Below are 17,544 nucleotides of genomic sequence, written 5' to 3' on the forward strand. Positions count from 1 at the left end.
GAGGACTCTACCACTGAGCCACCGTGACCTTCTTTCCTTCTCCAAATATTTGGAGAAAGATACTGATATACTACGAGGTAAGCTGCTTTCTTTCTGGCTTAGCTTTAACTTTGAAAATACAATAAAGGTAAAAAAAAAAAAAAAAAAAAAAAAAAAAAAATACACTTGCAGGTTCCATAATCATTAAAGTGATATTTCTTTCGTAGCCCCTTTACAAAGGAGCAAAAATCATGTGATACGAAAACTGCAAGAACGAAGAAACTAATACTACATGTAAAAGATCAAGATGGAGAAGAAGAAGAAGCAAGAACCTTAGAGAAGTGTTAAAATTAACTGATCAGTGAATAAAGGATTTCGAAGCTGTCAAGAAACTTCATATAATACTGCATCTAATTGCAACTAAGTTCAAGTTTTAAGTATCTTAACTGGATAATAATCTACTTTAAGCAATGTGCGATTATCGAATAGTTTTGAAAAGCGTCGTGTTTTATGTCACGATAAAAGGTTTCACTACAAATGTTCCTTGGTCGGTAATTTCGGAACGAATGTACCAGTCTGAGTACGTTTAACACAGTTAACTTGCACGGAATAAAATTCTTAGTATTGCGCTAAAGAAAACTGTATTCAAATTCAATATAACGAGATACTTTAATCATCTTTGTTACGAAAATACGTTGTTATCATTATAATATTTTCGTTCGTTCAGCTTCAGACGTTACCAATACAATATTTAAGAAGAAATTGAATAACGTTAATTGAACAACGAAAAATAACATTTAACCAGAAACAGATTTACCGGTAATTCTCATTTGCTTTTAATCACGCTGTAAATTTCACTTGTTCCAGTTTACGATTTCTTCTTAAATACTGTACACTTGTGATCAGTATGGTTCTTGACGAAAATCACAATGGTAAAAATTAAACCTCTATAGCTTCGAACTAATTCGGTTCGTATATGCACGAAGTATGGCAGTAGGTAAGATTTCTTTCCCTAGTTTAAAAAGATACAAGTTCAATTTTTATTAACATGACTTTTCTCACAAGCCGCAACTGCCTACTCATGAATTCTATGTTTACACAGACGAAAATATTAGAGATGATAAATACTTCCACGTTGACTATTATTAAAACATTATCACAAAAATGTATTCCAATTCGTCTATTTGTTTCAAAGTTATAGAAACATTTCAGATTGAGTATACACTTTTGATACAAGTGTACAATCCTAGCAACAATACGTTAAAATATGGGGGGTGGAAGCTTGGTATGATTTTTTAAAGGAAGAATTCAAGATCCCTGAAACGTTTTAGCGTTACTTTTGATCTTTGATAGGAACACAAGTATTCACCCTTGCCAAATAAATGATTTTATTTGCAACAATACATCTCTTTTGGAATATATAAAATAAAGTGTGTAAACTATACTTCAAAATAATTCCCCAAAAACCAACTTAATTTTTGATAAGAAATATTAACTAAGCTTAATATTCACCACTTTCATCTCTCTCAACAGACTTAAAATTATATGTGAAAAAAAAAAAAAACAAACAAACAAAAAAAAAAGGTTTTAATTTTGAATTTTACATGAAAAACAAATTTCAATTATTGTTGTTTTAAATTAATTTATTTTATTTTTAAATGCATATATAAAAAATATCAAAAATATCACAGCCAAAAAAGGTATATATAAAAACAATTAAGTACTGTAAGGATGTTCCGATGCTGAGATAATAAAATTATTTAGCTTCATAATAAGAAACTAACTGCGAATGAGATTCAAATTAATTTGTGTGTTATACACAACAGAACTAATACCCACTATCATATATACCTCTTAAGTATACCCAATATCTTTAACTATATATATATATAATACATACATATGATATAAATCTGGAAACAGCACTTAGAAATTCTAGGCTAAGTTAACTACACATCTATATCAGACATTAATAAAATGGCAACACAAACACAAGAAAAGGGTAGAATAAGCTAAGATTAAGTGCAAAACTAAAACTAAATGTACACAATGCATACACAAGCTACAATTCTAGGATTACAAAATAGCCCAACACCATACAAAGCATGTACAAAAAGTAGTTAAGCACGTAAGAAAACTTTGTTTTTTAATATCAAAAAGAAGCATCAAAGAAAGTAGAAAAAGCTACAAGAAATTGCCGATAGTTTTGTTCTAGTGTCAGCATTTACAGGATCAGGCCGAAGTTATGAGTAGTTACTACTCAAAGGGTCTTGTCATACAGACATCATCACTTGCCTCATGCAGTTGGCGACAAACTTATTCTTGTCCTGTTGGCCTTCCTTGGTTGGGCTATGGACAAAGATGTCTTCGAACAGCTGGATAGCTTCCTCGGAGAACTCTTTTCCTTTCAAGGGAGTTACCACGTCTAATTCGCCATGGAAACCTTCAGGTCCTCCAATGAAATCGGAAGGAATTTTAATGCGAACATCATCGACCTTCCCCTGTGCGACCTCAATTTCTATAGTTAACTCTTGAGTTGAGGAAGGAACCTCAAGACCTGCACGGTTTTCAATCAAAGCTGGTGGAATGGGGAAGCTTCGAGAAACTGTGAACTTAGGCGTCTTACCATATCGCCACATCCAGTCCGAAAACTGTTCTTTCAGTTTGTCCAAACCTACAAGAAATAAAGAGAAGCATTGAAGAGATCTCGCGATATACACAATATATACAAAAAGTTATTACAGTAAACGCCAGAATAGCGAAATTTTAAGGATCTTTGAAATTATTCTTTTATACTGAAGGGGAAATAATTACGTTAAAATTAACATATCATTAAAAAAAATATCCTCAATACTTGCAGTTAATTTTTACTATTTTACAGTAAAGGAAAATTTATTTTATCTACTATTTCGTTCCATTTTTATTTTATTTACCGTCAGTTGGGGTGGCTTTGGAATCTGGGGTGATTTTGGCATCTTACCAAAAAAAAGCATTCAACTACTTCTACTCCCAAACACAATTGATTTTTTTTTGGGGGGCAAATATGCCAAAGTCACCCCAACTGACGGTATTCATTTATTTTGTATTGGAAGATGAATAAATCTAATTTAATGGAAAAACATTCATTGGCTACTTTCAAATCACTATTCTGATCACATACATGTATGTAAAATGGCGGCTAACGTATCACCTGAATAATAAAATAATGTAGTAAGAAAAATACACTATAAAACAAAATGAATTTCAATTATAATTTGAAAAAGAAAAAAAAGAAAAAAATAAAAACGAAATTTTCATTTCTTTTACTGGAAGTTCGAAATTCATGAAAATGAAACGTTTCAAAATACATTAAATAGTGAAAAGGAATAGAAACTAAAAATAATTTCGCAACTTTGGCTTTTTCGTATACTGACGTTTGTTATAAAGATATTTTACTGTATTTACAAAATGTATATTTAATGTACAACAAAATTAACGTTTTCTCTACAAAGAAAGGAAAGGAATAGCAAGGAAAATTAAGTTACGAGTGTCATTTTCGAACATGTTAAAGATCGGTCTAATAACAAACTCTTCCAGAGAAGAAAATTGAAAACTAAAATTTCGGCACCTAAATAAGACCAATAAATAAAAATGTAATAATTTTAAAATCTGTATTCGCCTAATAAAACTAAAGAAAAACTCAGCTAAACCACACTGTTTCAAGGTTATGCCATGTAAGTTAAATGTGATATTAAATTATTATAAAATAATTATCGACAAATAATGCAGTGAGATAAATCGTGAACTTTGGTGTCTTGACATATCGGCAGATCCACGTGTGAGTACTCCAGAAAAGTTCTTACAAGCATATTTGCTCACCACATGCCATAATTCTTATGCTAGTGAACCATAATACTGTACGCACACAATATGCTCCTGCCTACCCCTTCCCTCCGAACTACAATTATTAACACTAAATACATAGAAGTACGGAGTATAATAAACTATCTCGATGGGAGGGGTATGTGTGTGTCAGAATTTACTGACTGACTGTATAAAACCCCTTACAGACTTCGTATACTTGTATGATTTCATATTGCACATTTCATCGAAAGAGAGAAAGTTCAAGTCCCTCTCAAAATATAGTAATTCACTTGCAGCATTTGTCATGTACACAAGGAACTTTTGACCTCAAATAACTGCTTATCATCCAAGGCAACGTGACTGCTTCGAAGTCGGCTGACCTCAGTAGAAACGCGCATTAGTTTGCAAGATAATTATAGACCAAAGAACATGATTTGAATGATAGCACAATGACCTATCGTGTAAGTTCCAACCAACAATGATATGATATTCTTTCTCAGTACCAATACACGCTCTTACATCGTTACTTCAAAGCAGTGGGTTTCAACCTCTTGATATTAAAAACAACAAAAGAAAGAATCTACACACGGACAGAAAGGAAAATATGTTTTGGCTGTAAACTTTTTTTGTCTATTTATCGATAGGTCCTTCAATAGAGAAATAAGGTCGGAAATTAAGTCTGTTTTTGGGACGTTGAATCCGTATCAAGACAGTTTGTCGCTATATCTTACAACTTTACTTATTGAAACCGGAACCTGTAGTAGATTTTTAGTATTTCTAAATATACGAATAAAAGCTCAAATAGAATCTATTCTTCGGACCCCGGCTCCTAGTAAAAGTCCGTTTGTCGCCTCCTATTCCAGTTTTCAGGAGAAGGGAATTAATATTGGAACCGCAAGTAGTAGTACAGTTCTGCTGCTTGCGGTTTTTCGATAGATACAGAAGGAACATATACTTCTGACTCTGAATCCATATTAACAATAAAAACCGCCTCTCGCTGTCTATTACCGTTTTCGCTCTGTGGTGAACAATGTTGAAAAAGGAAATGATAGAATTGTACCACTTTTAGTAAAAGCCTTTCAGTTTTACGTCCCAGGGTTACGCCGGCTAGGCTAGAGACGGTTATGATAAAAAACGAAGAAAGTGGGAGAAACCCCGAGAAAAGCCACGAACATTGTGTTTGTCCACGACAGTTTACTTGGGACCCCATGCACCAGAGGTGAACGCTCTATCACTGAGCCATCATGACCCTTCCACTTCTGGTTTGAATATAGGATTAAAGGAGGAAATGGAATCTACACTCGGTCTCTGAATGGACTAAGAAATAAAGCTTGTTAAGTGCTAATATGGAGCATTGAAGTGCTATATACGGAGACTTGGACATTACGAAAATTAAAGAAAGATTTCGAGGACTTCGAAATGTAGTGTTGGATGAAGATGGAGAAGATGAAATGGACGGTGGGAATAACAAACGAAGATGTTTTAGTACAGGTAGGAGAGAAACGGACGCTTTTAGTTAGAATCCTTCGTAAGAAGGTCAATTGAATTCGAAATATCTTGCGAAGAATTTGTCTTCTTCAAAATGCCAGAGAGAGAAAAATGGACGGAAAGCGAAAGATTTGAGAAACAGCTGAAAATATTGGGAGTTAAAAGAGGAAGCTAAAGATCAAGAAACGTGGAGGAAACATTTCTAGATTCGAACCTAAGAAAGAAATAAACCCTCATTAGTCCCAGTACCTGTTGACAGGCAGAATATTTAATAATAATAACAATGTACCTGTATCAACAACGGAAGAACGGTCGTAACCATTCTTAAAGTCACACACTTATGACTAAATGGTTTGGAATTCTAAAAGGGGTGAAACATTGCTTATATGGGAAATATGCGTGTGATGCATACTTTGTCAATTAAAAAGCCTATGGGGAAAAACAAGATACGGTCTTCTTTGTCCTTACCTGGAAACCATCCTTCCGAAGCGTTAATCATCTGAAATCCTCGCTGTTTGCCAATGTACTCCACACCTCCGTCTTCACCATTTAGTTTAGTTCGTAAGAACTCCCAACCAATGGCCTCAATCACGCGATCCATTGAGATCCTAGAGTTCACCTCACGAAGATTCTTGACGGGAGATGGAACACTCTTCGTTGCATTTGTCTTGATCTCCTTCTGCAAGAATAAAAATCACTCGAATTAATAGTCAATGACTGAAAGAGTACTTAAAAATAAGCATAACAATTCACAGTGAGCACTTTACCAGAGCAGTTCAGTTTTCTTTGAAAAAGAAGACAAAACTTCTAGTCGAAAAAAAATCAATCTTTTATTTGAATTTTTATTTTATGTATAAATTAGGAACCAAAGATTTGCACATTATAACATCTGGAAGTTTGTATAGCAACCTAAGGTCTACCACCATGTTAAATTTGATTTAGATCGGATGAGTGCAGTTGAATTCGTAGGAAATATGGGCGGTGTTATGCAACAACCATTCAACCTACAACGAGTCAGTTTTGGGGAAATCGCAGTTATAGGTTTCTCGACCCCGTAAGATATTACCGTATGTGGGTTGATTTTTCTCTTCGTGGATGGCAGACCGATTGCAAACGCATTACCAGGATTTTTTTTTTAGTATGATCCTTACATACGTTCGAACCCTCCAGCAGGGTTAACTCATTTTTTTAAATTTTGTGGGTTGACTAGTTGTTGCATAACACCGCCCATATGGTGGTTTCTTCAGGGAAAAATTAAATGAAGAAAGAAGACTACATCAGACCAGGCCAAGAAGTATTGTACAATTGTAGCTTATTTCACGAAATATTCTAAATACACCATAAAGCAAATTACATTTGGGTTGTAAGAATAAGAAATGATATGAAATCTTGGAAGTTTTACGTCCTACGGTTATGGCGGTCAGGCTAAAAGAGACAGTGATTATGAGAAATGAAGCAAATGGTGGAATGAAGAAAGTGGGAGGAAACGGGAGAACCCTAAAAGAAAAACCCACGCACATAGTATGTTTCTAAAAATCAATAAACATGAAATTGCTTGGAGATAAAAAAAAGTAATCTTATTGTGAATTTAACATCTGCTAGCAGAAAGCAATTAGATTATGTGCACTAGCCGCTTTTATAGTATGTAAGAAAGTTACTGTCGGAGATGTGATTTGAATTTCAGTTTAGCGTCTCTTTCAACAGCGAGACTATATGAGACGCAGATCTACTGATTAACGTGGAATCCGAACCACACGAGCTCCCACCGGGTTTCGAACCTGGGTCTCCCACGCCTTCTCGGAGATAATGCAGTAATATGGTGTACTGAGAGTAGACTTGGAGTTTAATGTTCCGTTCAGTACTGAGTCTATACGAGAAGTGCACCTATAGCTTAACGTAGCATAACATCCGCGTAAGCTCTCATCAGGAATCGAACCCCGGTCTACTCGCCGAAACTCGCATACGCTAACCATACACCTACAAGGGAGTTCGGGCAAGTGTGGACGGAGCTCTTTTTATATACAGATAATATGAGAGTATGTGAACCACAATAATGTCTGTCAACTACTTTCTGATACGGTGAAAGAAGTGAACGTAAATAAGAAAAACGAACCATTTATTCCAATTAATTCATTCCCTCTATGATCAGATGAGTAAATAAAGTGTTCACACTAACGCTGCATATATCATAACAGAGTGTAGTATGCAAATACATCACGAAAAGACCTACGAAATTGCGTTGCACAATCCAATGTAGGCCAACTGAGATATGTAGCTATCGTCTGGGAGCTATTTACAGAGCGATAAATGGAATCTTCGAGACAGGGGGTAGTCACGTGTCATGAGTTTACAAAGAACACAAAATACAGGGAAATAATTGCGTCACAACTGGCACGCAATAGGTTTGACCGAAATGACCTTCCGACCAAAACATATCCTTGCACCTTATTTTGTGATCAAAAACAAACAAAATAGAAAACTAGATTGGATTTATTTATTTTAGTTTTATTACCGGTCACGTATTCTTGGAGTATTATTGTAATCTAGGTCCTATGTAAAAAGTAACAAGTTCTATTGTGTAGAAAGTCATTTTCCATTAACATACTTTAGCATTTTTTTATTATAAGTAAACACTTCACTTACAACATAGTTAAAACAACTGTCTCATCATTTACTTATGCCCCAAACTAGTGTTTAACAAGAGGTTTATTCCTTGTTTTATTCTAAATAGCAATTAGTCAAATTTTAGCAAGAAAGAAAGAAAAAGTAATGTTCAACCTTCATGGTCTGTAACTAGCGAATCAAAAGTCTATTCACCATAACGTTTTATACTAGCTGTAAGCATACATCGTTGCCAGGTCTTAATTCAGAACCTGCGTAAAAAGAGAGGAAGAAAAATGTTTCCACACCAGTTCCATTCTCTGGGTAATTATCACCTGCGGTTATATAAGCCAGCACAACCAAGACGTAATGGTGGTTGCATAAAGACAAGGCGTTCTTAGAAATTGTTAGAAAGTTGCTTACATTTTTACCCTCTCCCCGATATATATAAAGGCTTCGTACGCGATCAAACCTAGCGAAGATCTGTACACAAAATTTGGTGGTTTTAAGTGTCTGCTTTCTATGTGAAATGCTGATTAAAGACAGACAGACAGACGTATACAGACATTATTTCTTATTAATAATAGAATATACTAACAATGTCTATCAACATGTTACGTTTGGAAAAGGATGGATGAGATTCATCAATCGCGTGCGATTCATTCAATCCCTGTGGCTTTTTTTCTATAGAAAAACAAAATGTAGGACGATAAACATCAATACGTACTAACAAATACTACCACTATGCTTATACTTGAATAAAAATGTACCATATATGCAGAACAAAAATATATCAATTACATATGAGGTGTTCCGAGTAGTAAGAATTAACTCCTCAAAAGGCTTATTTCCAGAAAATTCACTCTGAACAGTTAAAATAATAGTCCACTTACTTTTCTTAAACTGTATTTTATATATGAAAGAGGAAATATCTTCACAAATTTTATATATATATAAAGCACGAGAACTGGCTGCCACAGAGCAGTTTGCTTTTTACTACTCGAATACCTCAAATTGTTGAATTTGTCCTTACTACCTGAGCACCTTATTTAAGAAGTTACATTCTTCTCGATATCGTCCGTACAACGCTTTAGATGGTAGTGCGGATCCCTTTTTAATAATAGACTTAATTCTTGATAGCCTTGGTATCATAATAGCACATAGCTTAATATGAACATCAGATTGACGAGATCAAGCAACCACAGCAATTACTAAAGTTATCCGAAAAATTGAGATGATAAAATAGAAAAAAATCTACATATATAATTTGAAGAAAGAAAGAAAAAAAAATCAACCACAAAATTCAGTTACATTTTCACGCCCTATGGTTGCTCCCTGAGACTAAAGGTGAAAATGTATGGAAATTACAAAAAGCGAGAGAAAATGGAAATTTGGGATCTCAACCCTTTGCGATAAAGAAATCGCCGTTCATCCATGCATAGCGACGTGTTACTTTTGTTATCTGTATTATTCGCTTTCAGTATGAGAACGGAGGCAGTGATGTACGTTTATGGGAATGAAAGATTTTTCTTTCTTTCGTAATGATATGCAAATTATTTTTTCGTAAAATAGTTTTGTACTTCATAAATAATAATAGTACACAATCGAAAATGCTAAAACCTTTTTTCCGATTTTTAATAAAATGCAAAGGAATCAAAGCTTCAGCTTTAACTTCTAAAAAGTGCTACTAATTGCTAGTCATTTACATTCTTGCTTTGTAGTCGAAAGTTCCCAGGTTCGGATCCAGCAGCCCGTTCTTTTTTTAAGGATTTCTTTCACTCCCGTCAGTCGAATGCTTGAATAATTACTTCCACTTCCCCTCCTATTATTATTATTATTTAAAAAAAATAAATGAAATATTTAACTTGAAGTTCAACAACTAGGCTATGTAGGTTAGGATAAGGAGACAGATGGTTAATGAAATAATTGGTGGAATGCGAATGTGGGAGAACCCCGATTAAATCCTGACACGATGATGTCCACCACAAATTCACTTGGTCTGGAATATCGAACGAAGACTTCTCGCACGATAAGAGTAATACCATCGCGCCATCGTGCCTCTTCATTGTTACTATTGTTACTGATTCCAGTGTAAATCGGCTTTGCATGCTGTATATAAAAATTTATTAAATAAATAAGAGCAAAGGTGCAGTTTATTTAAAAAAGAAATAGTGTTTCTAATTATCGATACAAATAATAATGATTTTAAGGAACTTTCCCGAGGCGAAATCTCAGTACAATGGGAATGAAAAATTATGCTGCGAAAATACTAAAAAACTACAATGAGCATAATACGATTCCCGTTCCCTCCGGCCCCTTGAAATCATCATGGAGTACAAACATTGAAAAGTTTTATGAGGAAAAGTTATTTCCGATTTATTCCAAATACAAATTGTTTCAGTACTAATAACTTATACAAAAATAAAGAAAACATTGGAAGCTACCCATCGCAATAGTATTTTACGCATAACAGAGTCTTTCATTGCAAGCAAATTCTGTTCAAAAACCAGTTAGAAACTCGCCAATACCAGACAATCATTATTTGCTTCAGAAAAAAGAACTTTGAACTAACTAGCTGACCGAGCTGACATTTAATAGCTGACTCTTGGCAACTAGCCAAAAAGAAATTTTGGGATGATGCAATACAAGCTTTTCTCAGCGTGAATCTTAATTATTATTACTACTTTATGCTCCTTTCTACAAAGTTCAAGGAACCTAAATCTTTCATGTAGGCGTTCACTTTTATGAGCAAGCCAACTGCGCGCTTTCTGATCTTCACAGTTCTACTAACTGAACATACTGAAATATCACAGCGCAAATATCTGTCTTAATCATGATTTGCAATACATGCTAATACATCCGCCCAGTTTACAACGATCCTCAAACACTATGAACGAAGATGTTACATACATACACGAAAATGTCTGCTTCAGAATTGGGCTCAGTACTTTTTCCAAAGGTACATTAAACTAGTGATAAGATCAATACATCCCTTCACAAACATTTACTAGCTAACATATCAAAATTTTCTACTATCCTGTAGGCGAAAGCCGTGATGGTATTTTTAATATATAGATTTTGGCTGATTTCCTTTCAAATTTCACTTCACTTATTATCAATGTTGCAGTTTGATGTCCGCCCTATCTGAAACTTTACATATTCAGTATGTTAATAGGGCCTATTTATACTACTTTTATAGAAGTTTAATAGTGTAACGTGATAATTTTACTCATACCATTTGTACGTGGATCAGTACGATTTATAGTTACGTTTGAACAATAATATACTGTACGCAGGATATGAATATCTTTCCATTAATACAGGACTTCGACTGAACAGTCTGTCCTAAAAAGCCTACACTTTAAAAGATTTTTCTATTTTCTTTTCAGCCCCTGAATTTTCATAAATAATTCTAATAAATTAAATGTTTGGTAAACAAAATCTTTCCTGAATTTCAAGGGTGCACAAGGTCTCCGATCTATCAGTCATTCAAGACCTAGAGTATCATCCTTATGAAAATTTATAGCTTGTCTAAGAAATGTAAGAAAGTTTGATTAGTATAGTATTTAACGCTCTCACAAGTAACGTTTGAGATTTCGGTTCGATCTCCGGCGCAAAAGCATATTTTCACCCTTTAAAATTCAAACATAATTTCGTATGTAGTAAACATTAAGTATTGCCTGCAATTCTCACATCTAGTACAGACGAGAATAATAACAATAGTAATAAACATACGAGATAACTCACGAATCAAATTATTTTCAGCATTAGTAACTCACACACAGGACCTTTTCTTTCATTGCGAATAGACTTGCTTCTCAATAGCACGTAAAATTACCTGACCTACTGTCAGCAAACGATTCGAGGAAGAAAATATTGGAACAGACGTCTTTATTCGAAGGTATACTTTAACAGAATATAGCCCAGCAACATGAAGCATTTTTTCACTTCCTTATATTATTTGCAGCTTTAAATAAAATGGGTTATCCCTTAAAAAAATAAATAAATAAAAAAAAAAAAAAAAAAGATTTAAGCACCGAGGCCATGTGAAATTTGGATCTACAGTTTAAGATGGAATCTGCTCTATGTTGGCGTAACAGTAAAATAATCCTTCTAAAATTTAACAAATGAGAAAGTGAACTAAATATAAATTATAACTGTGCTACTCTATTCTTAAAAGAATGTAACATTGTTCAACTTTACTATAACCTGTATGAAAAGAAAACTTCGACACATGTGAATAATAAGGATAAAAAAAGCAATGAGACCGTGAAGTTCTTCAAACATAGCCTTACTATATTTGCGTGAAGTTACGAGCAGAAAACGGGCCGAACTTGCCATAAAAAGAATTAGGGTTTCCCTCAGCCACGTGGCATAGAAATCAAAAATGCAGCGTGTGAATGTGTACTGAACTTTTGAAATGTATACATATATTACAATTATAAGTAGAATTAAGGGTAATTCAAAACTGCAGAGGCGGCTCCTGAGGGAAGTCACGTCGATAAAAATTAGCCATTTACAACTTTAAACAAGAACCACTACTTAAGGCACGCTTTAGTTTGAAATGGTATAAGCTAATCTGTTTTTACAAAATTTTATGGTTGCTATGATGATTTTATCAACGTATGAAAGAGCTTTTCTGAACTAAAAGAGCTAATTGACTTTTCTGAATAAAATTGAATAAATTTATATTGGTAAAATATACAATCATGTACAAATATTGAGAACATTTACAATATGAAAATAAATAAATAAATAAACCAATACTCACATTAGTAATTAGCAAGGAATCTTGCAACTTTGGTACATCAGCATCTACAAGCAAGGTACAATGGTGATAAGCGTTAGGATGTCCCAATTTGGAAGCAGTACCGGATATCTGCTGAGTTTAATGTTAAGGACATATACATTTACGTACTGAAAACTTACCTTAAATAATATGACGTATTTATAAGTAAAATATTCAATAGAGCATTTGCTCCAAAATTGTGAACCGAAATCATAGTAAATTATGTGCTCTAATAGTAACTACAATGCATTAATATCAATTAAAACTCCTGATATTTCACGATTTTTACAAAAGACGGTTGGATAAGCTTTACAGAATATAAAGAGCTCTTACTGAAAGATCTTAGTAAACATTACTCTGATCTATATAAATTTAACAAACTAAAAATACACTATTATAACATGCGAAACACAGCCTCTGTTGCCGAGCTACTTGCCGACCAAATTTCGCTGAGATTGGCAAGTAGCTGCCGAGAAATAAAGTACTACATACAAGGCGAGCCGAATGTGTCCCTGGCCGAGTTCGGCCACAAGTATAGCCAGGTATGAATGAGGAAAAGCTCTCTCTGGATAGCGGCCTGAAAAAGCTTTTACACTTTCTCGACCGAGTGTCCCCACCGGGAGTCGAATCCGGGACAGTTGCACGCAACAAAGGCGAGCGCACTGGCGACTACACTACGCTACGTTTCGATGTCATGAATTGACCGAGGAGGATGTACTTTCGGCACAACTTGTTTCCGGTAGCGACTAAAGAAATGCGCATATCAAACTTACAATGGTTATGCTTTGTGTTGACCTGATGATATGAGCGAGAGAGCGAAAGAGAGAGAATTAGAATTTTTATCTGAATTTCCAAAACAAAATATTTCAAAGTGAAAACAGATCGAAGGCAATGAAAACAAGGAGAGACTGCATTAAAAATAAATATGAACCATATACCAGCTTATGCTCTCTCTACCTATCAATCATATTATTTGGAATAAAATATGCTCTTTTTCGAGATTTGAACTTTGGTTGATTGACGAAATTATTTGACTCATCCACAGACAAGAATAAACGCATGGGAAGGGCATATTCTTATACTGGCGGCTACGCTCAAGTGCTGCCAACCCCTACCAATTAAAATAGTACGAGTACCAGCCCGTCTAAAACACCTTATGTCTCTAACTCAAGCTCAAGTGACTACTGAATTATATTACTTATATTTTCACTTAGCCTACCGATAGCTTACACCTATTCTAGAACAGTAATATTTATATATTTAAGAAAATTAATTTCAAGTTTCCAACAAAAGTCGCTCTCTTAAAGAAAGCTATATTGGAATTAAATGGCCCGCTTAGCGTAATCGTTAACCCTCTAGTTTTTGGTTCGAGTGGTCCCATGGTTCGCTTTTCCAGCGGTGGGGACACTCGGTCGACAAAGTGTAACAGCATTTTCTCGTCTGCCACATCCTTGCTGAGGTTATGCCTAGGTTTTCCTCATTCACATCAGGCAAATGCCGGGATGGTACCTAACATATAGGTGCCCCCCCCGCTCCCCCTTCATCAGTGTTCTCACAGAGGAGTCATCCCTCATACATGATCGGCTTAAAGCCATAGATGCCGCTAAAGCTCAGCAATATGTATAAATAAATAAATACATTACAATTAAACAAAAGAACTAAACTCGCTCTTCTCTCTCACATACAGGATCGTTAAATTTACTGAAGTGTCGAATTTTCTGCTTTCAAAGGGCAAAGAAATGAAAATTAGTAACGACAAGATAAACTAAGTAACGTATAATTCTGCCATTAAAGGTGATCAATACGTGCATTATCTATTCTTTTGTTAGTTTTGAAATCAAATGCAATTTTAACGTGTTTTGAATTTACAACATTTCTTCCTTCAAATCCATTTAAATGTTCCTATCTTTGTGAAAATTTAATTTTATATTGTATGATTTTAATATTTGTAAATCAAACTTAATATAAGTAATATTAGGTTTATATCAATGCTGGTAAAATCAAATAATTCATTATTCAAATATTAGATCCTTCGAATACTTATTATTCGAATAAATATTAGAGAAATGAATAATTATCAGAACAACTGTTCGAATAACAGCACGAAAAAAGTTCGAATAATTTTAACAGGGCTAGTTTATATATAATACAAACGGATTTTGACAATTAAAGGGGATATTTCAACTACACTTTCTATTCCAAAGAATAAAGAAAAAAAATATTTTTTTCTTATAAATCAATGACCTTAAAACAATGATGCGGCAGGTATTCAACATCCCTAATCAACATTTACCCTATTCCGAGGTCAGTCGGCTCGAGCGAAATCATACAGGTGAAAACTTTTGAGCAAACTTTACACTACACACTCCAGCTGCTCATTGATAAATAGGTTTGCTTTAAAATGTACAGTAAAAAGCTTAGGGTTAGGAAAGTTTGGATCTATTTTGCTAAAATTAATAAGAGTAAATTTCTTGCATCTGTGTAAGGATACTAGCTGGAGCGGGCATTGTAAAATTCACCCTTTTTTTTTTTGCTTAAAACTAAAAAGAAAAAAAATCTTAATGTATCAATTGTTCTATACAACAATTAATACATTAGCTAAACTTCATTCTCTTCGTTTCAAGCGATATTATTATTATCGGTGTGATTTCCCTCACAAGCTGCCATTACTCTTAGTTTCCTTAGCGCTTCACTCTTACGCTCATAGGCTACAAAAAAAAAAAAAAAAAAAAAAAAAAAAAAAAAAAAAAAAAAAAACATTGTGAGCAACTTGGCTTAACCTATTTCTTATATTATAAATTAGAAAGTCTAATTTGAAAAGGATACTTTATATTTTCCATCCAAAACCAGATCATCCTTTGATGTTATTACTGTTTCGATTCCCCACTCTCGCTCTAGAGCCGAACTTATGATCCGCAAGTTATATTTACGATCATAACAGGATCGTGGAGTGAAGAATGTTAAATTGAGGTTTCCAAGGTCATGGTATACTGCACCTCCTCCGCTGTTTCTTCTGGCAAGAGTTATGCCTTTATCCATCAGCTGTGAAACGTTAGCTTCCAGCCACGGGTTTTGATGCCGGCCAACTACCACACAAGGCGCATTACGCCAGAGTAAAAGTACATGATGGTGGGTGAAATCAAAATTCCTGTATAGCCAATCTTCAAGTGCCAAATTTGCAAATACATCAGTTGATTGTGACACAAAAACGGATTTTTCTACTCGTCTCTGTTTTTCTGTATTCTTTTGCGTTGTGGATAACGCCTTTGAGAGAACCGGTGAAGAATAATATTGAGATACACAGAGAAATCGACCGAATTTAAAGGTATTCTGCACAATAACTTGAGCCATTTTTGTTAGTTGTGTTTGAAACTTTACTAAATACCTAGCCCTAAACTTCCAAGCGCTGTTTCAATACTTGCCTAAAAACAGGCTTCTACAAAATTCAGCTCAATTCACTCTACTAACTATTTGTTATTAGAGAAAGCAAAGCAAACTTTGACTAGTGTAACAAAAAAAGACTATCGCGCTTTCAATCACTGGCAGTAAACAGAAAATAATTCTGAAGTATAGTTCACAAACTTTATTTTCTAACAACAAAAAATACGCTAGTACTTTCTGTTTGGAACAAAAATTATTGTGGATCTTTCTGAGAAGATGTCAGAGATACCAAATAGTCGTGCAGAGTTATGGTTTGATGCAGCCACTTCCAAGTTTGATGGAGTTGGCCGGTACGTAATCTTATTTTTACGCAGTCTCTAGCGTCCATTAGATACCCTCAATATAAACAGTTTTAAAATATATTCGGCCGTCGTGGTGAATGATAAAATACACAACTCCGTACAAGAAGACACTGCTTTCACAGCAAAATAGCCTATCTTCTAAAACACAGCACAACACCACACAAACTCGTCAGCGCGCGGCTAACTTCAGTTGTTGCTCTGCAGGAATCGGAAACAACACAACAACGAAACGCGACGAACTGTTCTTTTATGTTCCTGATCAAGGACGCATGAGCCAGCAGAAGTACCAACTCACTAGGGTCATATCATATCGTGACCCTTGTAGCTATCAATCTAAAGAAAACAACTAGAGGAAATTTACCCGTAACAAATGCTTGCTTTAACTAAATAATTTCTTACACATATAAAAATTGTAATAAAATCGAATCAATATCAATAGGAATTACAAGACAAATTAGAAAATTTCGCAAGTAAAATGTTTTATATATTAGAAATATTTGGCATAAATTGAGTGATTATCGAATATTTTTCTCGAAAAAAAAAATCAGTTATTTGATCACATTTTGAATCTTAAGTTAATAAAGTTGGTGCCCCTGGTAAACATCTCGCTATTGGCTATTTCTTGTTGATCATATGAGAGGCATGAATTCATCTTGAACGTTCCCAGTTCACTGGGGGTCGACCTGCAAGTAGAAATAATAATAATAAATAGATAAGGGATATATTGACTGGTTTAAAAGATGACTCCAATGACTTTATTGTTAGATTAGTAAATAGTTGCTTCCTGTGGCTAAAATCCGGTATGAAAAACATGCGATTAAAAAATGACAACCAATCAACTCATATTATTCTAACACTCCTTAAAGCATGACTTTCACAACCCATATAAGATACTTGATCCAATTTGCATTCACAAACCGACTTTCAAAACCACTTATCTTTAAGCAAGCGTTTCATTTTCCAAACGCTGAAAAAAAAAAAAAAAAAAAGATATCTATTCATATTGGCACATATAACTACACTGCAAAGGAGCTCTATACTAAATTTATGAAAACATTTGCTATGCTAAATTAATTAACTTTATGTTTTAAGCAGGGACAG

The 17,544-nt window shown here is 34.3% G+C and overlaps 1 protein-coding gene across 2 annotated transcripts; it reads right to left on the bottom strand.

The window, feature by feature from the left end:
- Window positions 1-1,343: 1,343 nt before the first annotated feature.
- Lipt1 (Lipoyltransferase 1) lies at window positions 1,344-16,339 on the bottom strand. Of its 2 annotated transcripts, none has more exons than XM_081755760.1 (4): window positions 15,527-16,339; window positions 12,683-12,790; window positions 5,779-5,989; window positions 1,344-2,653 (listed from the first exon to the last, which is right to left on the bottom strand). In XM_081755760.1, the coding sequence occupies exons 1-4, from the start codon at window positions 16,049-16,051 to the stop codon at window positions 2,253-2,255; spliced, it is 1,245 nt and encodes a 414-aa protein (XP_081611886.1). In that variant the 5' UTR covers window positions 16,052-16,339; the 3' UTR covers window positions 1,344-2,252. The 2 variants fall into 2 exon arrangements, with proteins under 2 accessions (XP_081611886.1, XP_081611885.1); XM_081755759.1 differs by having other exon boundaries at window positions 12,683-12,793.
- Between the last annotated feature and the right edge of the window lie 1,205 nt (window positions 16,340-17,544).

Source organism: Thermobia domestica, chromosome 4 (genome assembly GCF_964235325.1).
Source record: "Thermobia domestica chromosome 4, izTheDome1.hap1.1, whole genome shotgun sequence".
NCBI classification, from domain to species: domain Eukaryota; kingdom Metazoa; phylum Arthropoda; class Insecta; order Zygentoma; family Lepismatidae; genus Thermobia; species Thermobia domestica.

Coding starts and splice junctions, on each gene's coding strand:
- Lipt1 (XM_081755759.1), bottom strand. CDS start 16,051: ATGGCTCAAGTTATTGTGCAGAATACCTTTAAATTCGGTCGATTTCTC. Junction 12,794..15,526: donor TTTTGGATGGAAAATATAAA/GTATCCTTTTCA, acceptor CATTAAACTCAG/CAGATATCCGGTACTGCTTC. Junction 5,990..12,682: donor ATTCCTTGCTAATTACTAAT/GTGAGTATTGGT, acceptor TTATTCTTGCAG/AAGGAGATCAAGACAAATGC.